This window comes from Mizuhopecten yessoensis, unplaced genomic scaffold (assembly GCF_002113885.1).
Source record: "Mizuhopecten yessoensis strain PY_sf001 unplaced genomic scaffold, ASM211388v2 scaffold9385, whole genome shotgun sequence".
In the NCBI taxonomy this organism is placed as follows: domain Eukaryota; kingdom Metazoa; phylum Mollusca; class Bivalvia; order Pectinida; family Pectinidae; genus Mizuhopecten; species Mizuhopecten yessoensis.
Window position 1 is genome coordinate 211,345 of NW_018408021.1, and position 26,064 is coordinate 237,408.

At 35.2% G+C, this 26,064-nt stretch overlaps 1 protein-coding gene across 6 annotated transcripts in view; it reads right to left on the bottom strand.

The window, feature by feature from the left end:
- Positions 1–976: 976 nt before the first annotated feature.
- LOC110457946 (four-jointed box protein 1-like) overlaps positions 977–26,064 on the bottom strand; it is a 33,045-nt gene continuing 7,957 nt past the window's right edge. For 2 of the 6 annotated variants that reach the window (XM_021509454.1, XM_021509452.1), the window contains exon 2: positions 977–4,479. In XM_021509454.1, the coding sequence (XP_021365129.1) occupies positions 2,661–4,052 (1,392 nt within the window). In that variant the 5' untranslated portion in view covers positions 4,053–4,479 and the 3' untranslated portion in view covers positions 977–2,660. Of the gene's footprint in view, positions 4,480–12,274; positions 12,333–12,692; positions 13,352–21,476; positions 21,499–21,602; positions 21,769–26,064 lie in introns of those variants that run through there. The other 4 variants (XM_021509455.1, XM_021509456.1, XM_021509457.1 and 1 more) reach the window with 4 other exon arrangements.

Genomic DNA, 26,064 nt, shown 5'->3' on the forward strand with positions numbered 1-26,064 from the left:
TAACGAATTCTCAGGTTCCTGTGCCTCTGACCCTTCCACTCGAGAAGAGACAGCCAGGTTATTTCATTTTTGTATAGAATGTTTCCAATTTCTTTGATAATTTATGGTAGGCAATTGTTCATGTTTTATATCAATATAATAATGGTTTGACAAGTGCTTAATAAACTCTTTGAACATGAAATTAATTCTCGAAGATTAAAAGGTGATCGTTTCCTGTGGTTTCAGATATTTTTTGTGTTCTCCTATAATTATCGTAGGCGACAAATTCCGATGTTTTGTTCCTATACCAGTAGAATCTACACTGGACAGTCATAAAACGGTGTCCTTTCAGAAGGTAACAAAAATGGCCGCCCAAGCGGAAAGGTGAGTCTATAATATATACTGGGTTCACAGGTACGTCACGGGTACGCGCCCATAAACTTTTTTTATACTTACAATAATCGGACCATCTGTATCCGGATGTTTAAAACCCGAACAGCTTACTTCACAGATTTAGAATTATTTTTATTCCGTTATTTGTTCAGATAAATACTACTGGCTTCATACATCTCTGGATAGATTAAAAATCCAAATTAAAAAAAAAGAAGATTTTTTTCGGTTACAAATTAATCAACGCTGAACAAAAAATTGAAACAGTAAAATTTGGTAGAAAATTAAAAAATATTCATGATGAAAATTGTATTTGATGTTTGTCAAGCTGTTAAGGCTTTTAAAACGTATCACTGTGGGAAAATGGCATGTTGAGCGTGGCCAATTCAGCTATTATACGGGTGGGCGGGTCTACAGTGCCTTGCCAGGGCCATTTAACCCCAGACAAAAGTTAACTCGGCGAGATGTCGCTCATATCAAACACAAACCAGTCGTGTTTAGGTTTACTGTTTATTTTATATTTTAAGTCATCACATTCGTTCCTCGTTTTAATACTTTTCTTCTTCTGTCAAACATACATGATTTCACATTCTTATCAATATTCCGATTTTACACATTTGAATTTTCGTATTTTTCATTTACCAACCGAATCAAAATCTTATTATACCAGTAAATCGGTGGAAATTGTATGTGTATTTTCTTTCGTTTTTTAAAAATCTTTTAATATATATACTGCTTATCAATAGCAAGAACATTTTTGCTATAGGTTGAAAATTTTGAAGATAATGTATTATTATAAAAGAACGATTCGATTGGAAAAAGTGATAATAATTTCTATACACTGTATATAAATAAAAAGATGATTGCTATTGACAGGTTTATATAATGAAATAATTAAATAAAAACACATTGATTTAAAATCAATGAAAAACGGTAAATTGGTTTTTTCTCCTATCTGTTTACGGAATATCGAGACTCGGACAACTTTCTCCTCTTTTTTTCTCTCTCCTTAACTAGCACTTTCTCGCTCACTCTCATTTGTCGGAACACTAAAACACATTCTTTCAATACCTCAATCATACTTGCGACACACAAGAACGTCTAAGCGACGTTTTAACGACATTTAAACAACAGTTAATATTTGGTATTCAGCACTCACAAACCCTTTGTAAGGGGAGATAATCAACTATCACAGTTATAAATAAAATGACAATCTGTAAATTCTTGCATATATCACATACCAGACATACTTTGAGTACATGGTAAACACTTATTGCGAATGTCTCAAAGACAAAAGGTACTGTTGGTAAGTTAAGCATCAAAAAATAAAATGAACCATTTCGAAAACTTAAAATCATAATGGAGTTTTTTTCTGTTTTTTTTTCATTTTTCTTTTGTAATATGATAGCTCAAGTTTGTATGAGCCTCGTTAACCAGGTTTTTAGCGTATTCTTTTGTTTTTTTACAAAAACTTCATTTGCCTCTCTTGTAAAACATTATTAAATTGAAAAAAATCAAATGCTAACTGACGTCATAATGTAATATTTTTGCATCAACAGATTGGAATAGAATAGACTTTCGAAATGGTCCATTTTTTCTCATAACTTGAATTCATTAACCATTTTCCACAACATCATAATCTGACAAACTTTATGACCTTTATAAAGATTATCGATGGAAGTTTTGACATTAGGTAATAATTTTGATATGATTGTCGGTTATAAATTATCTACATTTCCAGTTGCTGTATTGTTGTCTTAAACATCTAAACTAAGAACGAACAAACTAAACACATTCTGAATAAGCCTAGTGGATGTAGTAAAATCAATGAACTTTGTCAGATCGTGCTTTTACTAGCTAAGAACTTACCCTGATACAAATTAACCAAACGTGAAAAAAAATCTGTGTGAATTTAGTGTACGATTAGTTGAGATTCGTCATCATTTTTAAAATGTTTCGCTATGCATTGTCGATAACCAAAAAAACATCATGTAATGGTCCTTACTATCATAATGTTGTCAGACCTTGATGCAAAGGAAAAAATGGGTTCATGAAATTGAGCAAAGCATGAGACTATGTTTAAATACAATGAAACCTGTCTAATCCGACACATATATATCCCAACATAGTGTCTTATCCAACATAATGCCTCATTCAGATTTATAATGACAAGTACCTGAAAAGACATGTATGTTTTATGCACTGTCTATTCCGACTAATATGTTGTGGTCCACGGGATGTCGGATTAGACAAGTTTCACTGTATTATTGTGTTAATACATGGCATGATTATTACATAAAGCGGACTCTGCAATGCTGGATCTGCTCATAAACGTCGCCGACCCTTTGCTGTAGAATTTTCATGTTCTTTTTTGGTATGGTCGGGACAAAGCTATGAGCAGGCTCTTCCCGGACAAACGTTTCATGGAGTTCCTCTCCGACGTTACCGGAAAGGTGTAAACGTTCTATAATGCTTGCTGTACTGTTTCTAAACACACACAGAGAATCTAACAAAGATGTGTGATAGGACGAATATTTGTCCAGGAGCCGGTAGCCATGGAACAATCCCGACTCATTGTCCATAAAAATGAGATTCCCGTCCGTGTCCCGCTCCAAATTGTGAGCAGGGCTCTCCATCATTTGACTATTCCACTGTTTGTTGTGGATATTATTAACCACGCGGTCAAGATTAGCAATTAAATAATCAAACACTATAAGATCTGACCATTGCATCAGTTCGCACGCGCCCATGTCACCGAGTTCCCCGGATGTAGGGAAGAGCGCGCGGTCGTCTCCCCTGAGATGGATGGGAATGTAGGCGGGGTTTAGTCCCCCTGACCATTGTGTAATAACCACCACCTTATTGTCTGACCACTGGGCATTAGCCATTTCCGTATGAACCGTCCGCCAGTTGTCACTGTGTGAATTGACCACACTTAGCACTGTGGGTAATAAATTGTTGATGCGTAGGAGTTTCCCAAGATAGAAGGAATAAATTTCACCCTGAATCTGATCCGTGTTGAGACGGTACCGCGCGCATGCACGTGTTCCATCCGACAACATGAGCAGGCGATTCTGCATCCTTCCACATCCTTCACTCATTTTCACAACTTTCGATCGGGTCGATTTTTCCCGCCATTGTTTTTGTTCTTGATCTGATTGTCTAGTTTTACAGCTGTTTTCCAGTGAAGAGGTCCACACAATTCCGTCCACCATGTCCGAAACAGCCTTGACCCAGTCAACACCCCGCTTGCCCTGCTTGGGGATGTCCAGTCCAGTGGCCGGAGGTGAATCGACCGGTTGATTGCCGGATTGTGGCCGGTAATCGGGTGTAATATCAGGGATCGGCACAGATTTCTCCTGTAAGTGCGACTTACTCCCATTGTTCGTGGGATAAACAACACTGTGAAGCGAATGTTTCAATCCTCTTAGAGGGTAATTCTGTGTAATTCTGTTCAACCCCTCGCCGTTCCGTAAGTCCTGATTAAGATCGCCGTTATTTAACTCGCTCGTCAGTGCTTTCTTCCTGATGTCCAGTTCCGACCCCACGAGGTCTAGCCCCAGGTCCCCTTGTCCCCGACCGGAAGTTGGGAGGGTGATGACCGGAAGTTGTATAAGCAGTCCCAACACAATTCCTAATGTGAATCCGATGCCCATCATGACATACCCGGTACTCTTTCTCATACCCAGTACGGGCCACGGAAACACACAGCACAAACACACAACACACACACGGGCTATTCCGTGCACGATCACATTATATCCAAAAATTACAACCTCCGTCGTCGAAAGAAATTTAGAATTAACGTTCCAGCAACGAAAAGGTCACTTTCCTAATTTCCTGTTACGAATTTATTTTCACCTGAGTTGGTATTTGGTACTATAAGGTTAACTATCCGAGTCACGGACTCGTTCTGCCATGAATGGAAACAAAATCCCGAGAGTTATACTTTGGTCCTGTCATAAACTGGTCAGGTGTCACAAGCTGATGATTATTCACGCTGTGCTATGGTCAGGTAGTGACCAGTGCCACCCGTCGTCATTCACGCCAACAGTTGTCCACACCTCAACACAATTTTGTCACCGCCATGACACCGGCTGATTCTCAGATCTGTCAAAATACAAAAAATATATCCAAGAGTTAGAAACCTGCCGAATACGTATATATTCATTTTTTCCGGGTCTATTTCTGTTCTAACGCAGTATGACGAACTCATGATATTACGCTTGCCGAGCTTTCACTATCAATATAAACCCGGATCAACACATGGACTATAAAGCCTCGCTCGTAAACCTAATACGTTTTATTGTCAATACACCGTTGGCGCATGCGCAGAATGAATTGGAAAACCGGCAATCAATAGAGGCTGATTAGGTACACTTCACGAGTCTCCGCCCCCTGAGAGTGACCCTGTGCGACCCTGGGGGAGGGGGACAAAACCAATTCCGCCATCTTACATTACCTGACTTTGGCCACCCGTAGTACGCGGAGACGAAAAGGCATTGTGCTCTGCGGTATTTGAATAGAATTTCCACAATTCGTAGCTTTCATACCTGAACGTGTCAATCAAGGCGGTTTTATTGCAGACTGAATCAACGTTAATTAATGCATTCCAGGCGTTTGTGTGTTGCTATTGTGAATCTCGTGTAATTCTAAAATACGGTCGTATACATGGGTTGGGCCTTCGTACACAGTTTGTAATGAATATACATTACATATTGATTAAAGTTTACACCAAGTGTCAAGACTACCAACGCAAAAGTCTATGAATATTCATCAGCTGAGCTAATTAAAATGCAGTTTACCAGGGCCACAGCGAGCGGTTCCATTATAGCACACGCCGTTTTACGGCAAAACTTATCTGATTTCACGAGTATAACCGAAATAGGATGTAGTAAATGATACAATGCCAGCTTCAAACCCCGTAATATACAATTCAACCGTAGATACTTTGAAGCCGGTTCGGCCTTGCAATATTTATACGAGTGTAATTTATGTCGCTGTACACGGCGACTGTTATATGAGTAACACGACACACTCCCTGTGTACTCAACTGAACATGATCATAGTAGCAATTAGCATTTACAAAATCAAAAAAGGAACAAAAGTATTGATTCACTCTCAAGGCCTGCAATTTTAATAGCAAATGTACGTTTTCTTTAAAACAAACGAAACGCAGACATACGAATCAGTCTCGACTAGCACACGGGAACATTAAGCGACATTTGATGTTCAAATATTGATTTTGATCGTAGACGATTTGTATCATTGAGTAGAATTTACAACACAGGTGAAAATAGGTGGACGTCACTAAAGGTATTAACTCAACGAGTATCTCAATTAGGCGTTATAAACTGTCAATTTCATGGTATAAATCTGAATTTATCCCAGAGCAAATATATATTTCACTTAAAGCACAAATAATGTATGCCCAATAAAACTTTTAAGTTGTATTACGATTAAAATAAATAAACGGGAATATCACACTTCTACAAAATACACTTCGTAAATGACTATAGAGATAGCTTAATCTTACTAACAGAGCCATAAATCGTCTGTTACTATGTGCGAAAGGTGTTATGTAATTCTACACAATGAACTTGGATGATATCATCGTAATCAGTAAATCTTCTTAACGGTGAATGGAAAACAAATCACATTCGTTCTCTTTCGAGACCTTCTCTTAAATTTTTGTAAATAATAAAATGTATATAAAATGTAAATATTTTTTTCTGTTTTCTTGATAATATACAATGTGGTATCTGTCAATGTTTTTGATATTAACACAAATATGTCGGATACTTCAACAGACCATTAAAGCTCCTTACAAATGTACTCTTTTCAATGTTTAAAAGAAGTTGCTAGTTTGTTTAAATTCGCCGGGGTAAAAAAAGTCTTGACTTGATTGCCCTTCGTACCTTTTTTCTCAGCTGGATATTTGTTTTGTCGGAACTAGAGGAGGTTACTGTCTCGTGCCTGTGTGTGTGTGGTTGTTGTATGACACTGCTATCTGTGATAAGGTACCACAGAGTTTGTGTTGGGTCCTCGTTCTGAGATAACTTCTAGTCATTGACGCTAGATGTCAAGTCCCTGTGTCAACAGAGTGGACTGGTACGAACGCGCCTACTCACTGAGAATGTGTTATAAAAGCCGTCGTGCTTTTTATAAAAGAATATCAAACGGTCATATGTTTTAAAGATTTTATAAAGAAACTAAAACGCTCATTCAGTATTGTATTCAAACGCCCAGTGTGAATGAATAAAGATTATTTTTCACCAAACAATCCCTCTTTGTCATTTCGATTATATTTTCCATTTTAAAAGTTCATTTGTATATCGCACAGATATAGAAACCCTGCAGTTTATATGTTATATTGTGATCATGAAAAACGTTGTTTTTTTTTAACCAGGATGAAAACACTACAAGATTAAAAATTGCGTTTAAAATAGTGAAATGTTCACCGAATTACACGATTTAAAGATACATACTAATGTATAAAGAAAACGTGTCAAACTTTCTGTCTAAGGAAAATCAGAAAATTACGATATCATTGTCTACAAACTGATGAATAAAGTGTCTTTTGAACAGACCATTGAGTTAACGTATTTTTATTTAACAATTTAAACGTAATGAAACAGATGTTAAAAAAATATTCCAATTTTCTCGCTCCTGCAGTTGCAACATTTAAACGAAAACCTTTATTTAAAAAGAAAGTTTATTTAAACATTATACGATTAATATGTTCAACCATTCATTTTCAATTAAAATTGACAATCTGAAAGTTGTGCTGTTGTTTTATACTCGTCCCTCGTTATAACACGTCTTTATACATGTATTTCAGCAATATTGTTAAAAGCCCTCGACAGTGCCAACTTACTGGTAATCCGGGGGTTTACTCATTTATAGATCATATAAAATCAGATAAAAGCTCGGGTTGAAATATGACGCAGTCGAGATGAATAATGACATTTTGGCATCCAGCCTTAAAATTACGCTCGATCATCATCAGAATAAAAGAAAATGTCGCGTGTAATTTTTGATTTGAAAGAAATACACATGACCTAGTTTTTTCAAAGCATAGACAGCTTAAATGAAATATACACACAATTAAAGAACAAATGTTTGTTGAAAATCATACACAAATATTTGTTAATTTTCATCTTTTTGATTTCATTCGATTATGGTTATTTCAAATCTCAGAAAGTCGGCATTTTAAATAAGGATGTAGTATTTCATTTTTTTTTGTGGCAATATCTTTAGAGTTCGTTTTTAATCTTAACTGCCGGAAGTATGTTCATCATACTTTTTGTACATGTATATCCTAATAAAGATAAATATCTTACGTAGAAGTTACAGGTGAGAATGTCACGTGTTCCATGACTTGTATTGTCCAGTAAAGGACAAGTGAGCTGCTGGAGTCTCTTCCTGTACAATATACATGATATACATTTACGTCCCCTCGTAACCCCACACCAACCCCGTCCTACCCCGGCGTGCCACAGTCCTTTGTTATATATAAATTTTATACCCTGCCTTTCTGTCCGCTTTATAATCATTAATTAATGCCGTGATGTTTCGTGTCCATTGTTAGAATGTACCCGGCATGAAGGCCCAGGTAGTGTTACGACGTTTAATTCAGGTAAGGGCACGGTATATGTACTTATTATGTGGGCAGATTCTTCGTAGTCTGTCCCATGGACCGTGACCAACAAACTCCTGATGTTGGGACAAACAACCTCGTTTACGTAAAAGTTCTGGAATATTTTACGATCTCAAAAGAAGGATGAACCGATTTTCAAACCAAATTTTGCCTTTCCGCCAAAGTTTAAACTGTTTTTATCGACTAAGTTCGAACATGATACCTCCGAAACCTCGTTTATATGCAAATGTTACGCCGCTCTGGTCTACAAAGGGATGCGCAATGACCGTCTCCAAACTGTCCCGAATACAAGCTGTATCAACACATAAACATGTTATGATTGATGATCTCATCATTTGTATGTACTTTATAGGAGCAGACGGAGGGATATAGTAAATGGACTCGTTTTTTGGTACATCGTTAGAGAGGCTACATGTTGAATATTTTTTAATTTACAACATTAAATCCTTAGAAAGTTGTATCGTTCATATTCTCATGAAACAGATTATATCCAGTGAATTGGGGTATATTTAGACTTTCATATACTTGTAGGAGCTCCCTAAATATGAAAAATGTATCCCGAAACAGACTTGTTAAAATAATTCTTTCATTCATTTGCAAATCGCAGTCTTCAAAAGGCTACTTCAGACACCTTTTCAAATGATGTTCCAAGCATCAAGGAATTTGTGTTTAATAGTTTGAGCCGAGATTAGGGTACTACAATGTATTTACAAAATAAAACTTTATTTATATACATGTATATGGAATCTGAGAGATTATATTTGGTTGTAGTCCCTACAATACAAAACTGTCTACATCTGTCAATCTGAGGGAATCTTAAGGGTTATGTCTAATATAAAAATCACTCAAAACAAGTGAAACAGAGAGAATACACGAACTAGGGAAGTTTCTACTAAACAAACCGCTCTAGCTGTCACGGAACGGAGAATAAAATGGCTGTGTACAACTCGAGGGCGTGTATTGTGATAATATGAGGGAAATTTGATAAATAGGAATGTACGAAATTTGATACTGAAGCATGAATATCAATAATACAGTAATTCCTAATATTAAGTCCCATTAATAAAATCGTTGATACGTACTTACTCTGTCTCGAGTTACAACTATGAGTAACGGATAATTTCTACAGGATCATTGATTACAGGTATAAGCGATTCAGAAAATATAACCCGTTTAGGGAGGCAAAGTGCTTTTCAATTAATCATCTTTTCTATTAATTTAATCGAATATGCTATACAAATCTCCATATTAAACCAGGAAATTCCAACAATGTGATTTTAAAAATGCGTGAAAGATTAGTTTAGCGCGTCCATATTTTAACGTTAAGGTAAATATATGTACATGTATACCATTTTAGTAAATCTAGCTCATCAACATTTAAAAATAGGGTTTCAACATAATATTACAAATGTAATGAATTGTATACATTAAATATTACCTATTTTCTTCATGTAAACAATTTTAGCAAACTAAATAAATTAAAACTGAACTTGAAATATACATGGCATATGAACTACTGAAAATTTTGAGACGATACATTTCTAATCGCCATATCAATGTTCAAGCTATTGTACAAACTTACTTAACCGCGGGCTGTTTAAGTAATTTTGTTAAAATCTGTTTCAAAATAACTATTAAATATATAATTACCATTGTTGACATCCAGAAAATAACAGTTGGTGAGCCTCGTTAAGACCTTTCCTGTGCCTGTGTATCACGCTTTGAGGTAAATAATTCCGTTTAAAGTTAAGATCGTTTAAACGATAATATTGTTACCTGTCTGAACTCAAACCTTTCCTGTACATTCCCCAACACACAGTTGTAGTACCTGTTGAATCGAAGACGCCGACAAATTAATTTGTTCTGTCGAGCGAAACAAAAAGGTGCTAATAGCAGATTTGCTTTTTGATTTCCTTTCAAATTTCACTTGCCCTGTGACACGTTTTTGACGAGAACAAGCTAGAATGCCCGTAAACGATCTCATTCATTCAACTTACATCACCTGTCAAAATCGTACGCTAAAGATTAAACTCTCTATACAGGCGTCATCAATTACGTATATCAAAAACTAATGAGTTGACAAGATTATATTACTACTCAAAAGTTGACACATGAGAATGGATAGGAAGAAAATGTAATGAGAACATGGAATAAAATTAACGAGACATGTAATATATATAAATGATATTGGTAATTAATACTGAACTTAATTAACCTTAACTTCTAACGAATCGCATACATAATGAACAGACTTTAATTGACGGACTCTTTACTTATTTCCCGACCGATTATCTATATTGTAGAATAAAATTGTTTACATGATCTAAATTGTAAAGAAAATTAAATAAAGTAAAATTTTATTTTTAAAAGAAGTTTACCAAATACAGAGAGTACAATAACTGCAACGAAATAAAGAACAAGTTTTGGGCTGTCATAGGGACATGGCGAAACTGAAACATTTCGCAATATGCTCCAGTTGAACTAGTCAGTGTTCTGCGATAGTTTTTATTCGTTGTTTTAACTAAAACAAACACGATTTGTGAACTTTCAATATAAACTTGTATAGAACGATAGCTACATTAAAAAGCGAGAAAATATATATTGGCTTGTCAGCATCTTCGTTATATCTTTGATCAGCTGTCTTGATTGCAATACTCTGGACTTCTTTCTCTTCCTTCCCCAGCTATCTACTCTGCGGTCTCTGCCCCAGGTACTCAACCATATATGACCTTTGATGTTTGCAAAGACTTCCCCCCCCCCCCCTCAAAAAAAGGATAAAATCTCATAGACCATCCTGAATTTTGAGGAAATGTGGCGAAGAAAAGTTATAATAATTAAGGTTTAATTAACAATTCAGAAATCATTGTTTTATAGAAGTCATTAGACTAATGGCATTCCTTTGATGTTCGCTTTGATGTTACGCAGGTGTCTGGAACAACGCGAATTCATTATCATGTCAGAAAGAGAGAAACGTGCGCATAGACAATGATTTTCATGTCTTATAGGCATACTTTTTATGGGATAAAATCTTTAATGTTACGCTAAAAATGGGATGAGATGAGACTTGTGCTCAAATCATAATAATCAAACAATAAATATCGTGTGCAAGTTTTATAATTTCTCGGACAATTCAACGGGATAAAAATCATGTATAGGCTCATTCGGCCTGAAAAGGGGTTTTGCAGTGTCCGAGTCTGACCAAGCGAAACGGCCTATCTCCCTCACACTGACTATCACAAAGTCCGGCCAATAATTAGCATTTCCTCGACCACACGCTGGGTCGACAGACCTAGTGAAACAAACATTCTTTGTCGTGAACAGATGACAATGTCCAATAATATCCATTTAATGAACCCCTGTGACAATGCTGGACCCTTGCTGGCCGGAGTGTCGGCCATTTTCAGCGCTTTATTGTCAGTGCTTTAGAGTGACCACGACAAGACCTGTCTCCGCGGCTATTTAAGGCGTGAAGTGGCCTTGTTATCGCCTGCTATCGACTCTGTTATCGCTTGTTATCACCTCCACTCTCGCACCACGGCAAAATTATTCCGGAATTTGGATTGTCCGATTTTTTAATTATTTTACCACTTAGCACCTTATCAAGCAGGGGTTTGCTCGAGAAAGCCCACTCAAACTTGCCAAACGTGCTTCAGATTTTTTTTTAGTTTTCACTCTTCACATTTCAGCTGACGTGTCGCAAATATTCTGACACTCGATAAAAACACTGTACTACAACGTCAAGAACTGTTGATTTTTATTCCCCATTGTTCAAATATGTATGCCGACAAACGTGGAAGAAGAAATGGAAGGAGAACTTGTAAATCATACAGTGCAAGCGTAACCATCTTGTATAGACTTGCTACCAACAGTTGCAGCCTGGGAACGCCATCTGAGTATCGTGACAAAAAGTCGTTAGTCAGACACAGGGAACAGTGTTTTAAAAGTTAGAATATATATAATGTTTTTGAGACAAGTTTTGTACCAGCTACCTTACTGGTCACGTGGTTAAAGAAAATATATGTAATAAAATATCACCAAAATATAATTTTAAACTTAAGATTTTTCAATTTTTGAACACAAAGCCAAGTGATTTTAGAACGATCGAAAACACCATACAAGGCCTTTCATAAAAATATTCAAATTGGAATTACATTTAGAGAAAAGAACAAATTAGATAATATGCTATAAAAACGAGATTCTAATTAATTACACGTAGCTTTCAAATCATTTCTAAAACGTATTTACTTGACCGTCCTTGTATGCGGGCTCCCGTACTGAGCGACATGGATCCGGGTTCGAATCCCTAAGAAATGTAACAAATGGCAAACGATAGGAAGGTTCCATACTGTCAATAACCAAGGATGGAAGAGGATACCTTATTTGTTTACGTTGATATTTTAAAAAGTATTTCAGTAAAATTGATTCAAATATTTGTGCGCGAACTCCATAGGTTTTCTATGTCGCATAACTAACCGTTTAAAACGACCAAGGTTAACGTGAAAAGACGTAGCCCATACATTTATTACTATTTCTTTCAGTTCGACTATATAAATTAGGTTTTTGTTGACGTTCGAAGTCCCGATGAGCGGGGCATTGATATTTGTAACCCGGGACTACGTTACTACAATGTAGAGTGATCCTACCCTGTACAATAGAATCTTACCTTATGTTCACGAGACGATCGGCCTTGTGAGGTGTAGTTTATGAGATACCTTCCAAACAAATAAAGTCTGTCCTTATATAAACTCTCTCAGTCGTTGAATAATCCACATCGGCGAAGAGTAACGAAAATACTCCAATTTAAGCTGATAAATACGGAAATAGTGTTGGGTAATTTGTATAAAACATGTTCGAGATGGTATCAATTCCCATGCAAAATGTAATCTGTTCGCCGTAATGGACTTTTAAAATACAAATGAAAAAGAATAGAAAGTTAAAAAGTTCCCGCATCCTGAATTGTTTCTGTTGTTGTCAATTGAATAAACATGAACGTAGTTTCATAAACCACACTATTTCAGCTGTGTGCCTAACATCCACACCTGTTGAAGTCCACAGGCCATCTGCCTCAACAGACAAAACAGATCTGCATATACACAAAAACACTGAAGGCAATAAAAAATACCACAAGTAAATCTAACCGACTTGTCCCAAACACTGGACCAGGGCCATTACCGCACCAACAATACAGGGCGGGACTTTAAACCAAGGTATTAAACCTAGCCGGATGGAGATTTGATGGAGTTTTATAGTGTAACTGTATCGTTCCTCGTTTTGTTTTTGTTACGACTGGGTAGAACATAGGTCCTATTGAATGACAGTGGGAACCTATTTCTTAATAATAATATACCTCGAACCAAAGGGGCAGATTTCACGTGTCATTGCGCCAGAACGCCGTCATTTACCGGGAACAATCATCGTCTTACACGCCGTCTCGCTGAGAGGGCGCCACGGGTCAGTACCGAACCCATGTACCCGGCTACGCAACAGTATACCCTACAGCGAACAGCTATAGACACGTTATTATTTGCAAAATCCATCCGTATCAAGTTTTAATGGGTACGCGATTACTTTAGATAAACATTACATTCACGGCGTTTATGAATACCTATGTGATATTAGATGGATATTCTAAACATTTTTATGCTAAATTCTTTTATCGTTGACTGGGAAATATTCCAGGGGTTATCGCCAAGATTTATCATTGTCTGGTAGCCATGATCTATATCCAACGACACACACGAAATTCTAATACAGGTTTAGTTATATGCCATTAAATTGGATCTTGTCGCGTAAAAAACAAAGCAAGCGTGTGTTTTTTATAAGACGACAGCATTTAATTTACAAGATGGCAAACAAATTCGGACTATTCTTTTGACGAGAATACACAGATAGATTATCTCTGACAGACCACAGATAGGGACAAACATGGCGAACGCACTCGAGATGGGAGCACGCCGAATGCGCCAGAGACTCAACTATTGAATTTGTGCACGAAGCGATGCAGCTCCTATGGTATTATATATGTAATTGTGTGCGTTACATGTACAGAGAAATACACCGAGGCAAGTCATCGGTACACTCTCGAAATGTCAGGAATTTAATTTGTAATGTAATACTCTTCTTAGATGTTTTATAAAGAGCCTCCAAAAGAATAACACGACAAAAGTAGTATTAGCGCAAAGGTACAGTGCTTGAATAACAGCGGTACAAAACCCCTCTAGCAAAAAACTCCCCTTTCCTTTCTGTCCTTTTGAGTGGGCAGCAGATCCAACGAAATTTTAAAGAGACTTATATAATCTCATTATCATCGAAGCGAGATATCTCTTGCACACAACGGAAACCAAGAAGAAATATAACCAAGATTATCCCTCAATATGTGTAAAAATTTCAATCTACACAACTTACAGTGAAGCAGCCTGTGCATACGCAGGGCCTTTAAAACTTCAGATATGAGTAACGATTCATGCTTAAAAAGACCCAAGAATGTCGGCAATTTCATTCGTATCCCACGCATGGAAGTATGATTTGATAACTTTTACCCTATATATAATTTGTGTATTGCGAAAGATCAAACGAGACGGTCACGTTGATATGTTTATTTTTATAAATATTATTTTCACACGGAAATTTTATAAAAGAGTCTTATCTATGTTTACATGAAAGTGCTGTCCGGTTAATGTTAGGGTCCTGGCTGAAGTTTTATTGTTGTTTGGCGGACATTCCGGGCGCTCATCTCCGGAACAGAATAAAATGACCATTTTCCACGAACATAATGAGATAATATCAGAAAAAACCCCAGATGGCATGATTTAGTAGTTATGATTTCAAACAAATAAAGGCTAAAATCAAATCTGTACGTAAAGTGAGAGAAACAATTTGTAAATTTTGATAAACAAGTTGCTTAAATTGAGTACATAAGATCTGTAGGCGTATATGTGCAGTACATTTGTGCCTCATTTTAGCCTCTATAACTTGTATGAGTATATGTAAAATTGTACCTTGTTTGCTGCCTGAAGCTTTGAAGAGTACAAGTACCTTGCTGGGCCCATAGGACATGTAGGCGTATATGTACATTGCTAGGTTAATTCATAGGATCTGAAGGAGCACAAGAGCCTTATTGGGTACACCTGACCCGAAGACGTACATGTACATTTTGTTGCCTATCACTAGTAGGTGAATTGCCTATCACCAGTAGGCGAACCTGATTGTGTACCGGAGAACTGTAGACGATCATGTACAATGTACCTGTATGAACTGTATCCATGTCCCTCACTAATTTCTGTTATCATTAACATGTATGCTATCTATAGTCTTACCGCGCTACAGACGGGAGTTTAAGGTATGCTCAAGGTTTACCGGGAAATCTCCAGCTTAAACTCACTTTCATGTGGATCCGCTGTGATCATCCCTTGTGATCATAGGAATTGACCCCTCATTCCTTTAGGCGCATGTTGAGATACCGCGGGTCCATATTATACCTCACAGAACAAACGTTAGGTCTATATAAAGGACTTGAAATATTCACTGTTATACATGTAAACGACGCTTTAAACGTGAAATCTTATATAATATTTTATTATGAACAATTAATATTTAGAATTATAGATCCTTAAAATGAAGTTAGCATGCGAGAAAACACGAACAGCTTAATGAAGTAGGTATTTGATTTTGTTATTTTTTGTTTGTATTTTTCAAAATGTATCGTGGACATTAGAGGCTGGTACGGCGTTGAAATTTAGTGACCATAGCACGTGGGTACTGTCGCCCCCTTCCCACATTGGTGTTGAACAACTTTGATATTGCTCAATAACACGAACAAAGCTAATTTCGACAACAGGTGTCGAAACTTCAACTAGAAATTCAGCAGGTGAGCATGTCACCGCGAAACCACACTGTTTCACATTTATGTAATCTAGAAAAACACAAAACCGGACACAGGTGCTACACTGTAATATTGTTTAGGTAAGGCGAGACAGTTTTGGTATCTAAATAACTGATGTTTGAATAGGTAGATAACGTTCGTATCCTAGGTAGAAGAACCCAACCTAGACACATCTACTAAGGGTCAACGGATACACATGCAAAAATAACGAACGTTCATCTTTCCTAGGAGAGACTAAAATATTTTTCCCTTTTTGGGGCCATGCCAAACAAACATTCACATTTCCCAGAGTAGGAAAAACGAAGGTCAGGATCCAAGTTCGAGTTCAAGTTTGATATGAACAGAACATTTGAACTGAAAATTGTCGAAGTACACCGGAGAAGAGCGATGCACCACATACATGATAAATATGATGTACATTCCACAGCGAACCATTCATGTAAACACTAACTGGTGTCTTGCCGAGTACACAAAAACTATGTTACTATGAAAAAGTGTTGGGCTTGACATCAGCTTGACTAATTGCATACACAAAGGCCAGTTCGTGTTTGAAACAAACACAGTTGTTGCATTAGGCCAATACCCTGTGCGAGCGCGGGTAGCTAGGCTTTTGTTTCAGAACTCTGCAATGCTTTGAGGACTAAGTGTGAAAAAACCAATAACACTCCTCCTTTATGGTCAACTAAAATGTCACAATCAATGGTAATGTTTTCTTTTGTTATCAGTGAGCATATTGACATTCCTGCTGTATTGCAATTCTGACATCTTTTGATGTAACAATGACGAATGATATTTACCTTACACAGTTTTATCTACCTTAGAACCCGTCATTTCCCCGTGTGACCGGAATTTTAATATTTAAGATTAACCAGCGTGAAACAGACAATCATCCACCCAGCTATTTATTTTAGCAATTGAAATATTTTTTTTGTGTATAAGCCATCATTGGTAACCCCGAACGATGGACATCTAAATACTGTTTATCCTCTGATGTGCGACCTTGGTCAAAGTTCGTGTAAATAAAATCGACAAGGGATATATTGATATTAATTTCAAGCGTTAGTTATTATGCAATCTTATATCAACCGTTGCATTTAATCTAAATTTGGTATTTTCATAATTACATGTACATTATTCGAATTCTTATGAATCCATTTCTATTTGTCATATTGTAGATATTAAAAAAGTTGTTTTGTTTCTTCAATGATAAGTGATTATACAATTGATATTTTGAACTGCCCTTTTCCAATATTATCAGCTACAAGAGTACACAGGTCACTGTTGGTTTCTTTATTATTTCTTAGACAGAACACAAATAAGTAACCACCACTGATTCTGCAGGGCCCCAGCATTAGTCTCCAACATCACAAACTCGTCGTGATAAAGCCAGAAACACAGATTCTCTCGTTAAGGTGGTGATAACGGATAGTACTAGGGTAATTATTAATTTAATATTTCGAGTATTGCATAATTAATAATTAGGATGTATAACCTGCATAAAACGTTTGAAGTGTTTTATAAGAAAACATCATATAATTTCTTTGTCTGGATACAACTGAATGATAATATTTATCATATAATTTCATATATAATACTAATTTATATATACTACTTTCAATTCGTTTTAGACCATGGACGTTCGAATCGCTTCATAGTACGTAATTGTTTTCAGTTCATGTAACTTGTAACATCTTTAATAATTAAATACATGTATATTAGTTTTAAACAAAGAACGGTAGAACAGTTTTGTAGCACGTCTACCGTAATTCATTCTATGCAGCTTGTACATATTACAAGTAGATTTTCATGATTTTGAGATACTCAGGTTCTCTGTGTAAATAAATCCACATTGACATTGTAATACATTGTATTCTCGTTTGGTTAATTGGTAATAGATGTTTAAGGACATACTAAATGCACCTAAACAGACGATAAGAAAATGTCGTAGATGATCAGACAGATACAGTTTACATATATATACGTAGTCTACTTCTTTGTTTATTGTTAAGATACGTGAGTTATATTGTCTGATGTCCTATTTAGTCCAGACAATTAACATGTTATTGATATTGGAGACCTCTCCGAACTAAATACCGTGAAGAGTTCTTAAGGCAGATTGTTTTTCAATGGGTATAGCCACTTCGTGTATAAAGACAATATTTCCCAGGTAAAACGGATTAGGGACGATCTAGCTATATAATGCCAGCTATTTCTATTAAATTTGTATGCCAGGATCTTTATAGTTATGAAAAATCAATAAATGGGGGATTTTAAAATTCAACACCGATCAATCAAGGTTCTAGATGTGACGGATTGGCTTTCTCCTCAGCGTAAAAGGCAAACACGGGTACGTCATTTGGGATTTCAACCTTCATTCACGGAAATTATGCGTTATACCAATATAAATCCAGCTTTAAACCAATATCAAACCAGTACATTTCCATAATAAAATGGAAGCCCTTTTCAAAATGTAATTATTTCAAAATAATTGTTTATGACCTATTCATATTAAATATTTCATTTGAATTTTTGAATTTTCAATACAAAAACACATATCGTATTATTAAGAAGTAGATAAGTAATACATGTTTATTGAAACGTAAACATACAGGTCTAATATTGGTGTTTTACGTTATGCGCAAACATTATCTTAGCTTGACAAAGGGATCAGTTGGTCTTGCAACGTTGCGACACGTTTAATACGTATATTGTTTATGTATAAAGAAAAAACTTTGATATTACATATTTCAAAACTGATGAATCTGATTGAAACATAAAGGTCTAAATATAGATCTGAATTACTTCAGTTTCCTGTATACGCGATTCATCATCATATCGAAACTGCAAATAATAGACACAGGAAGGTCGATCGTGTGATTGGATTTCAGGTTTTCTACTGACGGTGAGGTAAATTATACTGTAATCGCAGTCTCTGTCCAGATGGTGTTTAGCCGCATATTGTATAATAATCCGTAAATCGTATTTGTGTATTGATTTATCTCATTAATTTTACACGGTCTCCCTGCCCTCCAATGACCGCAAGTAATCTACCTTTCAATGGCGATGTACCGGAGACACAACCAAATGTTCATACTTGCCCTGCTTTTTATACGATTTAAAAATGTAATTTGAACCAAACCGAAAAATCAGTATTCAATATATACCATCGTGGGCGCTAGATCCGACACCTCAGGAATTCAATTATATATATTATGAGCTTTTCGGTATTGAAAAATTTGTCTTGACCTCTTGGCTCGGTCGAGTGAACATGACTGAAACACCTCAATGTCAAAGGGGGATGTTGAAGGGGAGGAGAGGGAGTTAGTAGGGGTCTCTCAGCCTGCGTTAAGACACCACATTACAGTGTACATCCAGTCTAGTATATACACCTGAATCTGTAATGATATCGCCCCAATCCGTCCTTTGAGTGCCACTTTCACCGCTAAGATGGAACCCTGACGAATAGCACAAGTCTCGCTTAAATTGCTTCTCACCTATTCACATCGATAATGCTTCGTTGCGCATTTCATAGTGACCGCACAATCGATTTTGACAACCTCAAATTAGGCATAATCGTAATATTTCAGTTTATTCTTTGATCTTCACAGCCACGAAATTAGATTCAGCGCGCTCACAATAGACCTCGAATAAACCTTTATAGGGATACCATGTGGTGTAGGGCTTCGGAATAAGTAATTCCGAATATGTTCATCTAAACCTGTGTAAACGTACCGGAGAACATTACCTGACAAATGTTACACGGTACAGAATACTTAAACGCAAACGAACGTATTTTCTATATAGCTTTAGATCTAGATATCCTTCCTACTTGTTGCCAAGGTGACGATATTGGCGTCTTTAAATGGTCTTTTCTGTCAAGATTTATGCGGAAAGGTGTAATTTCATTCCACTACTTGCATATACATCTGCAAACAGCTATGTGTTATGTGCTCCCGACACTACTATTAAATGGTCGTATAACACCAAGGGTCAAAGGTTAGGTGAATAATAACAACACTAGGGTATATAAATTACACTGCTACCTGAATACTAACCTCAAATACAGACGTTATTATCTCACCAGTCTCTGGCCTGAAGCGCTCGAAAAACAATCCTCACATTTCAAAAGGGCCAGGATACCAAATTTATAGTCCAATTCACCAACTGCATAATCGTAAATAACACACAATACCACAGTGTAACCATTTTATGTAAATACATTGTCCGATCTGAAATGCTTTTTAATGTTTATTTCGCCTTAATAATGATTTATCTGCGTTTTCCTCGCACACATTTCCGCTATATGAACAATATCAAAACTTAAACCTTTCTGTAGTTATTTTTTTATCTTTTACTAACGACAATTTTATTTGAATCTCGAAATATCAAAAACGGACGATACGAATTGTCAGGAAATTCTGTTCCTCCTACCGCTATTGACGTCCAAGGAAACGAGTGCATTTGAATTAGAACGAAACAGGGCATTACGTTTAAATGTTTTTTAGGGGACAAAGGTTATGTGGAAAGAACAAGTTGATACCAATGGAAACGACACCCAAAGTGCTAACCATCAACTCGAAATCGACCTATAAAGTATTTTATCAAACCCACAGCACTGACGATACCCACCCTACACAGGGGAGACCACTGACATATTTGAGAAAGCCAATACATTATTATTGTTTGTATCAAGATTTTAGGAATGTTGATATGAAGAGATGTTACCAGGAAAGATCAGAAACAGAATGCATATCAACAAGTGTTTTTATATGAAACTTTGGTCCCCATGTGCTAAATGATGGACCTATTGATTTGTTGCTATGATTCTAAGATAATGACAAATAGCTTACATGCATTGTACATTTTAAAACTCAAACAAAAGGTGAACTATTAACGCCATTGGCTGATATGTTACTTGTATCGAATCATTATTAGGTTTAAAGATTGTTTGGTGCAAATAATCAATGAACATATCGATTAGCCCCAAAACTGATTACAAGTATTTGCAATGAAACAACCCATTCGTAATTTACTGTTTTCAATAAATATAGCAATCGTTATATTAATTGATCGCGTGCACGAACAACATCCATATCTTAATTGATTATATAAGATCAAACGATTCACAAATGATATAAACTGCTCATTTATCCGAAAGCAATCCATATGCAAATTTATTCTTTACAATAGCAAAATATACATGGAGCTCGATTCTGTACAATAATCCCTATCTTATATTATTCTTTCAATTAAAGCAATCATTAAGAAGACTGTTTACACTGAAACAACCCTTAACTAGAAGATTATGTACAATATTACAATACTTAAAGTGATAGATGTACAGCAATCCACGTTCATATTTATTTTTTAAGATAAAGCATTCAACATGCTAATTGATTAAAAAAAAACAGATCTTTATCTACGATATAGCTATTCACATATGGAGTGATTAATTTTGGAAAGATAAAATAATATTGAAACGAAACAGTTATTTTATGTAAAAGTAGCACTTTAATTAATAGAACATCATTCCCAAACCTCGAAACAGCAAACAATAATACTCACCACTGGTATGATCTATAAATGATCGCCAGGAACGGAAACTGAATACCAGACACAACAATGATAAAGACTATTTCCTCCTGTACCGAATACCTGCTTTAAAAAATCTAGTGAAATGGTTGTACTTACTACTATATAAGATTTCAGAGTTCATGAAAGACCATATTTCATAGTACGACATCTGTGAGAGCAGTGACATACCAGACAAGTTGGTTTGTTTACATCAGTGACTATCAATCACCACAGGTAAACAAATTAGTCTGAATGACAGGTAACGTTTTACCTATATATCACTGGTGATTGACACCTGGACTGACCAACGGGTACCTGGACCGATGTCCATATCATACCTGCAGGTTGTATCACCTGTCGATCAAAACATGATACATACCAAACCGTTATCAGTAATGTCAATAATATTTATCCATATAATCAGTAGCTGTAATACACTACATAATCTTGGTGATAAAGAGTCGTCATATGTTGTCATAACGGTATAAAAATGTATGATTCATACGCAATAGACATACATATATGATATCAATATGACCACTAATAATAAACTAATAATGTCATTTCAAAATAATACTATTTAGATATTTATGTTCCCTATAATTACACATACAGGTATATGCATTATTTTGTATTCTTCACTATTTAAATTAATCAAATATATATACGTATCAAAACTATTCCAATTTGTTTGTTTCGAATCCTGTTTGTTATTTATATTATTTTGATCATCATCAATATAAAATAAATGTTGTTTAAACAAACTGAACTTTTTCACTTTTAAAATACCGTGTCATTATAACATTATACACATCTTTTGTATTTCCAATGTTTCAAAATTCATCAAAAGATAATTTGGTACGAATTGTTAAGATAAATATTTCGAGTGCAGAAAATATAGCCATAAACTTGGCATGATAAATGCAGAGACAAAAGAAAAGAATGCCTCAAGTAATGATTACTCTATGTACCTGATGTCATTTAGTTCAATTTTAATTTCATGTTTCTATATATCATATCTTGCCTCCCAGCATTTTGGTTATATTTGTCATGATGAAAATGGTAGTTTTTACTATTTATATGGCAAAACAGTCTACATTGGAGTTTTATATATTTTATATAAAAATATATGATTCTTTATTTGACTATTAATCAAAGTAGTTTCTTCAAAATCAGAAAAGGAAGTTTTAATGACCTTAGCATAAAGTTATCTAAACATCTTATTTTTAATTAGTTCATGATGAGAAATTAAGCTGCGATGAAAGTGCAATACATGTTCTCTCAGAAAGTAAAATGAAAATGACGAATCAATTGTCACTCACAAAATGACAATTGATTGATTATTAAGAATATTGTAAAAAGGAATATTTTTAGATAAACTACTGTTACAGTATTCATAAATAAATGTATATGCATTGTTTAATATGTATTGCACCAATACATATACATTTATTTATGAATACTGTAACAGTAGTTTCAGATTATAAAATGATTAATATGTTTGTTTTATAATAAAAAGGTATATATCATAAAATACGTGTTGTTTATGCTTTATAACAAATATGAATACTGTACTGATATAGTAACATTGGAAATAAAAATAATAAGAAGTATGACATTCTTAACTACCAATCCACACAGGAGAAGCCGTTACGGCCACAGAATATTCGATAAAACAGTTTCAGGCAATAACATTAGAAAAACGAAAATGTAAAAGACAAATGCAAATTTGCAAATTAAACGTGGCCTGGTTTGTTATATTTGTTGAATAGACCAACATTTTTTTTTATCAGAGAGTCTAGAATACAAAACTACATGAATCTATAAAAACAGCATATAGCTATTGGGTGCACGTGTCATGAAGAAATCGATACGTTAGCGTGTATGATTAATAGGGTTAACTATAATTTTATATGAAATATGGATAATGTTAATGCTATCGATATATATATATACATATACACCCTTGATTAACGATAACACACTGGATGCCTCACCGCTATGACACTGTCAATACTGACTAATACTCGAGTCTTCCATAACCACACATAACTGTCTGGCATCAAAGATGTTCAAAGCATCATCAGCTTTCATCTCTTTAATTATATTTTTGTTGTTCTTTTTTCCCCATCAACTACTACAAGTATATGCGATTTGTTGACCATAATTGTATTTAAGAGGTAAAAGGATTTAAAACCCGTTTTCAGGGGCAGACATTTTGTTTCTATGGTGGTATTGTGACTATTATGTAAACTGTTTAATGATTTGTTAAGTTTGAATATCTCGTCATACTCAAGGTTTAGATCTTTCGATACACGTACATTTATACATAGATAATGTCTGCTGTGATTTACTGTAATGTACCAATACATATGGGGTTTTAAAGATGTGAATTGTATTTGCCAACAATCTATTTATCATTTTAATAGTATACACTTTTATTTGTAGAACGTGATGCAAAGTTCACTAACTCACATCAGTTATATATCATGTATCTAGTTCAGTAACAAAGATTATCATTGTGAATATGAAATGAACTAAGTAACACTACTATACATGAATTTTCTAGATTAAGAACATAATTAATGGAAAAATCTTTCTTTGTTTAAAATGATTTATTTGTGCTATGTATTATGTATACTAGATGTGGAAACAATTATCTTGAGTTAAGTAAACGTGTACATATTCTAGAAACTTGAACATACCAATAAAATGCTTGTGCGTTTTAAATATGTATTTGATCATATTTAGATTTATAAAAATTCGCATATATATACATATTTTGTATATTAAACAGCATATGTCTAAGTTTTGATTACTAATGATATTGAATTGAGATAAATATATATATTTACCAAGACAGGTAGAGCGTAAAGCTGTTACAGTACCGACATTTATAGTCAATATTATACAATATACTTCGCAAATCTGAATATTCTTTTTAATGATCTTCGCTGCACGTGCGGTGTAATTATCTCTATGTTTATCCGAATATGGATCACGCCACGTGCTTAAATAAACACAACACAATGACACACTAGATAAGACACTCGGTTTTCGGGCACAGATTTTGATATGTCAACTGTGCAGATTGGTTTATAGAATTTAATTGAATATTCTAACAATAAACGTTAATTTTCTTCTAAAAAGTAACCGTTCCTGTTCTATTGACTCGAAGCAGAGCCACACAATGTACCGCCTTTTGTCAAAACACAGAATTCTATGGTCACTGTTTGTTTGAACCGGGGCACTTCAATACCGTTTCGGAATTTCAACGTAAAGTAAACATATATAACAATTCAGCTCCCCGAGACGAGGGAAAAAAACCCAACCCCGTGAAAGGTAATTATGACAGAGGTTTACACAATAACCCACCCAAAACTTTGATAAATATTTTCCTATGCACATACTTGAATGACTTTTATTAGCCTAGCGTTTACATAGTGCCAGAAATGACCCCCGTCATCCCGTCCCCTCCCCTCGTCTTGTGTAACTGTTTAGTTTTCATTGACAAATGCCATAGTTTGTGTTGTCTAATAATGTTTTTAGTGGTCTACTATAACCGATTGTGAAGCAGCGGTTTGCGACACGAGACTATTGTGTGCATATGTAAATAAACATATCTCTTATACAAACCATTGGCAAATTTACATTTTTCATAGCATTATTATTATATGTACGTTTTATTACAAAAAAAATGTGACATTCTATGGTCATTATAATGTTCCGTTCTTCAGCAGAAATACTTTAATTAGTTGTATGGAAATTTAACAGGTATCCCATAGTATTTTAAATTTCGGTCTGTTATATAATTTAAGATGGATTATTATTAAGCTTTCACGGGAAATACGGTGAAAAACACAACATACGCCCACTGCAGATTTGACAAATTGATATAAATGGTGTTTTGAGTTATTATTTACTTATGTCTTTGATAAAGTGTTAATATCATGTAGTTTGGACCTAGCGTGTGACTTTGTGTATAGATATATATCGGATGAACGTTTTAGTCGAAACGTACTTTGTATTAACGCCTTTCAGTTCGTTGTTGGGACAAAAACTGATGTAATTGTATAACCAAATTCACTACTCATGTTTTCGGTATGGAGTTGTACAAAAGGAAAGTATTTCCTCCAATTACATTGGTTAAATCAGTGGTTTGTGTTCGATATTAGATCTCAGTGATACAGAAATTCACGTAATACTATGGCAGGATTTAGTTACAGCTCTATTCGAAAGAATGCTGCTTGATCACGAAATGCAAAACAGAGCAGTGAGTTTATGTTTACATTTCATTTTATATTAGATGCAATCAAATAATGCAAGCATCAAACGAAACACGCCATCACCTGTTGAGTTAGAATAAACCATTGTTTTTTTGTTTTTTTTTATACATGTATCCCATGACTTAATCTCTGTGAAGTGTAACTCTCATGTCATATTGTTACGTAATATCTCATGATATCACGACTGAGACAATATACATGTAACTAGAGTACCGTAACGTCACACTGAACCTACCAGACACACAGTCACGATGGCGATGTTGACCCTAGGGTCAGTGTAAACATTGCTCGTG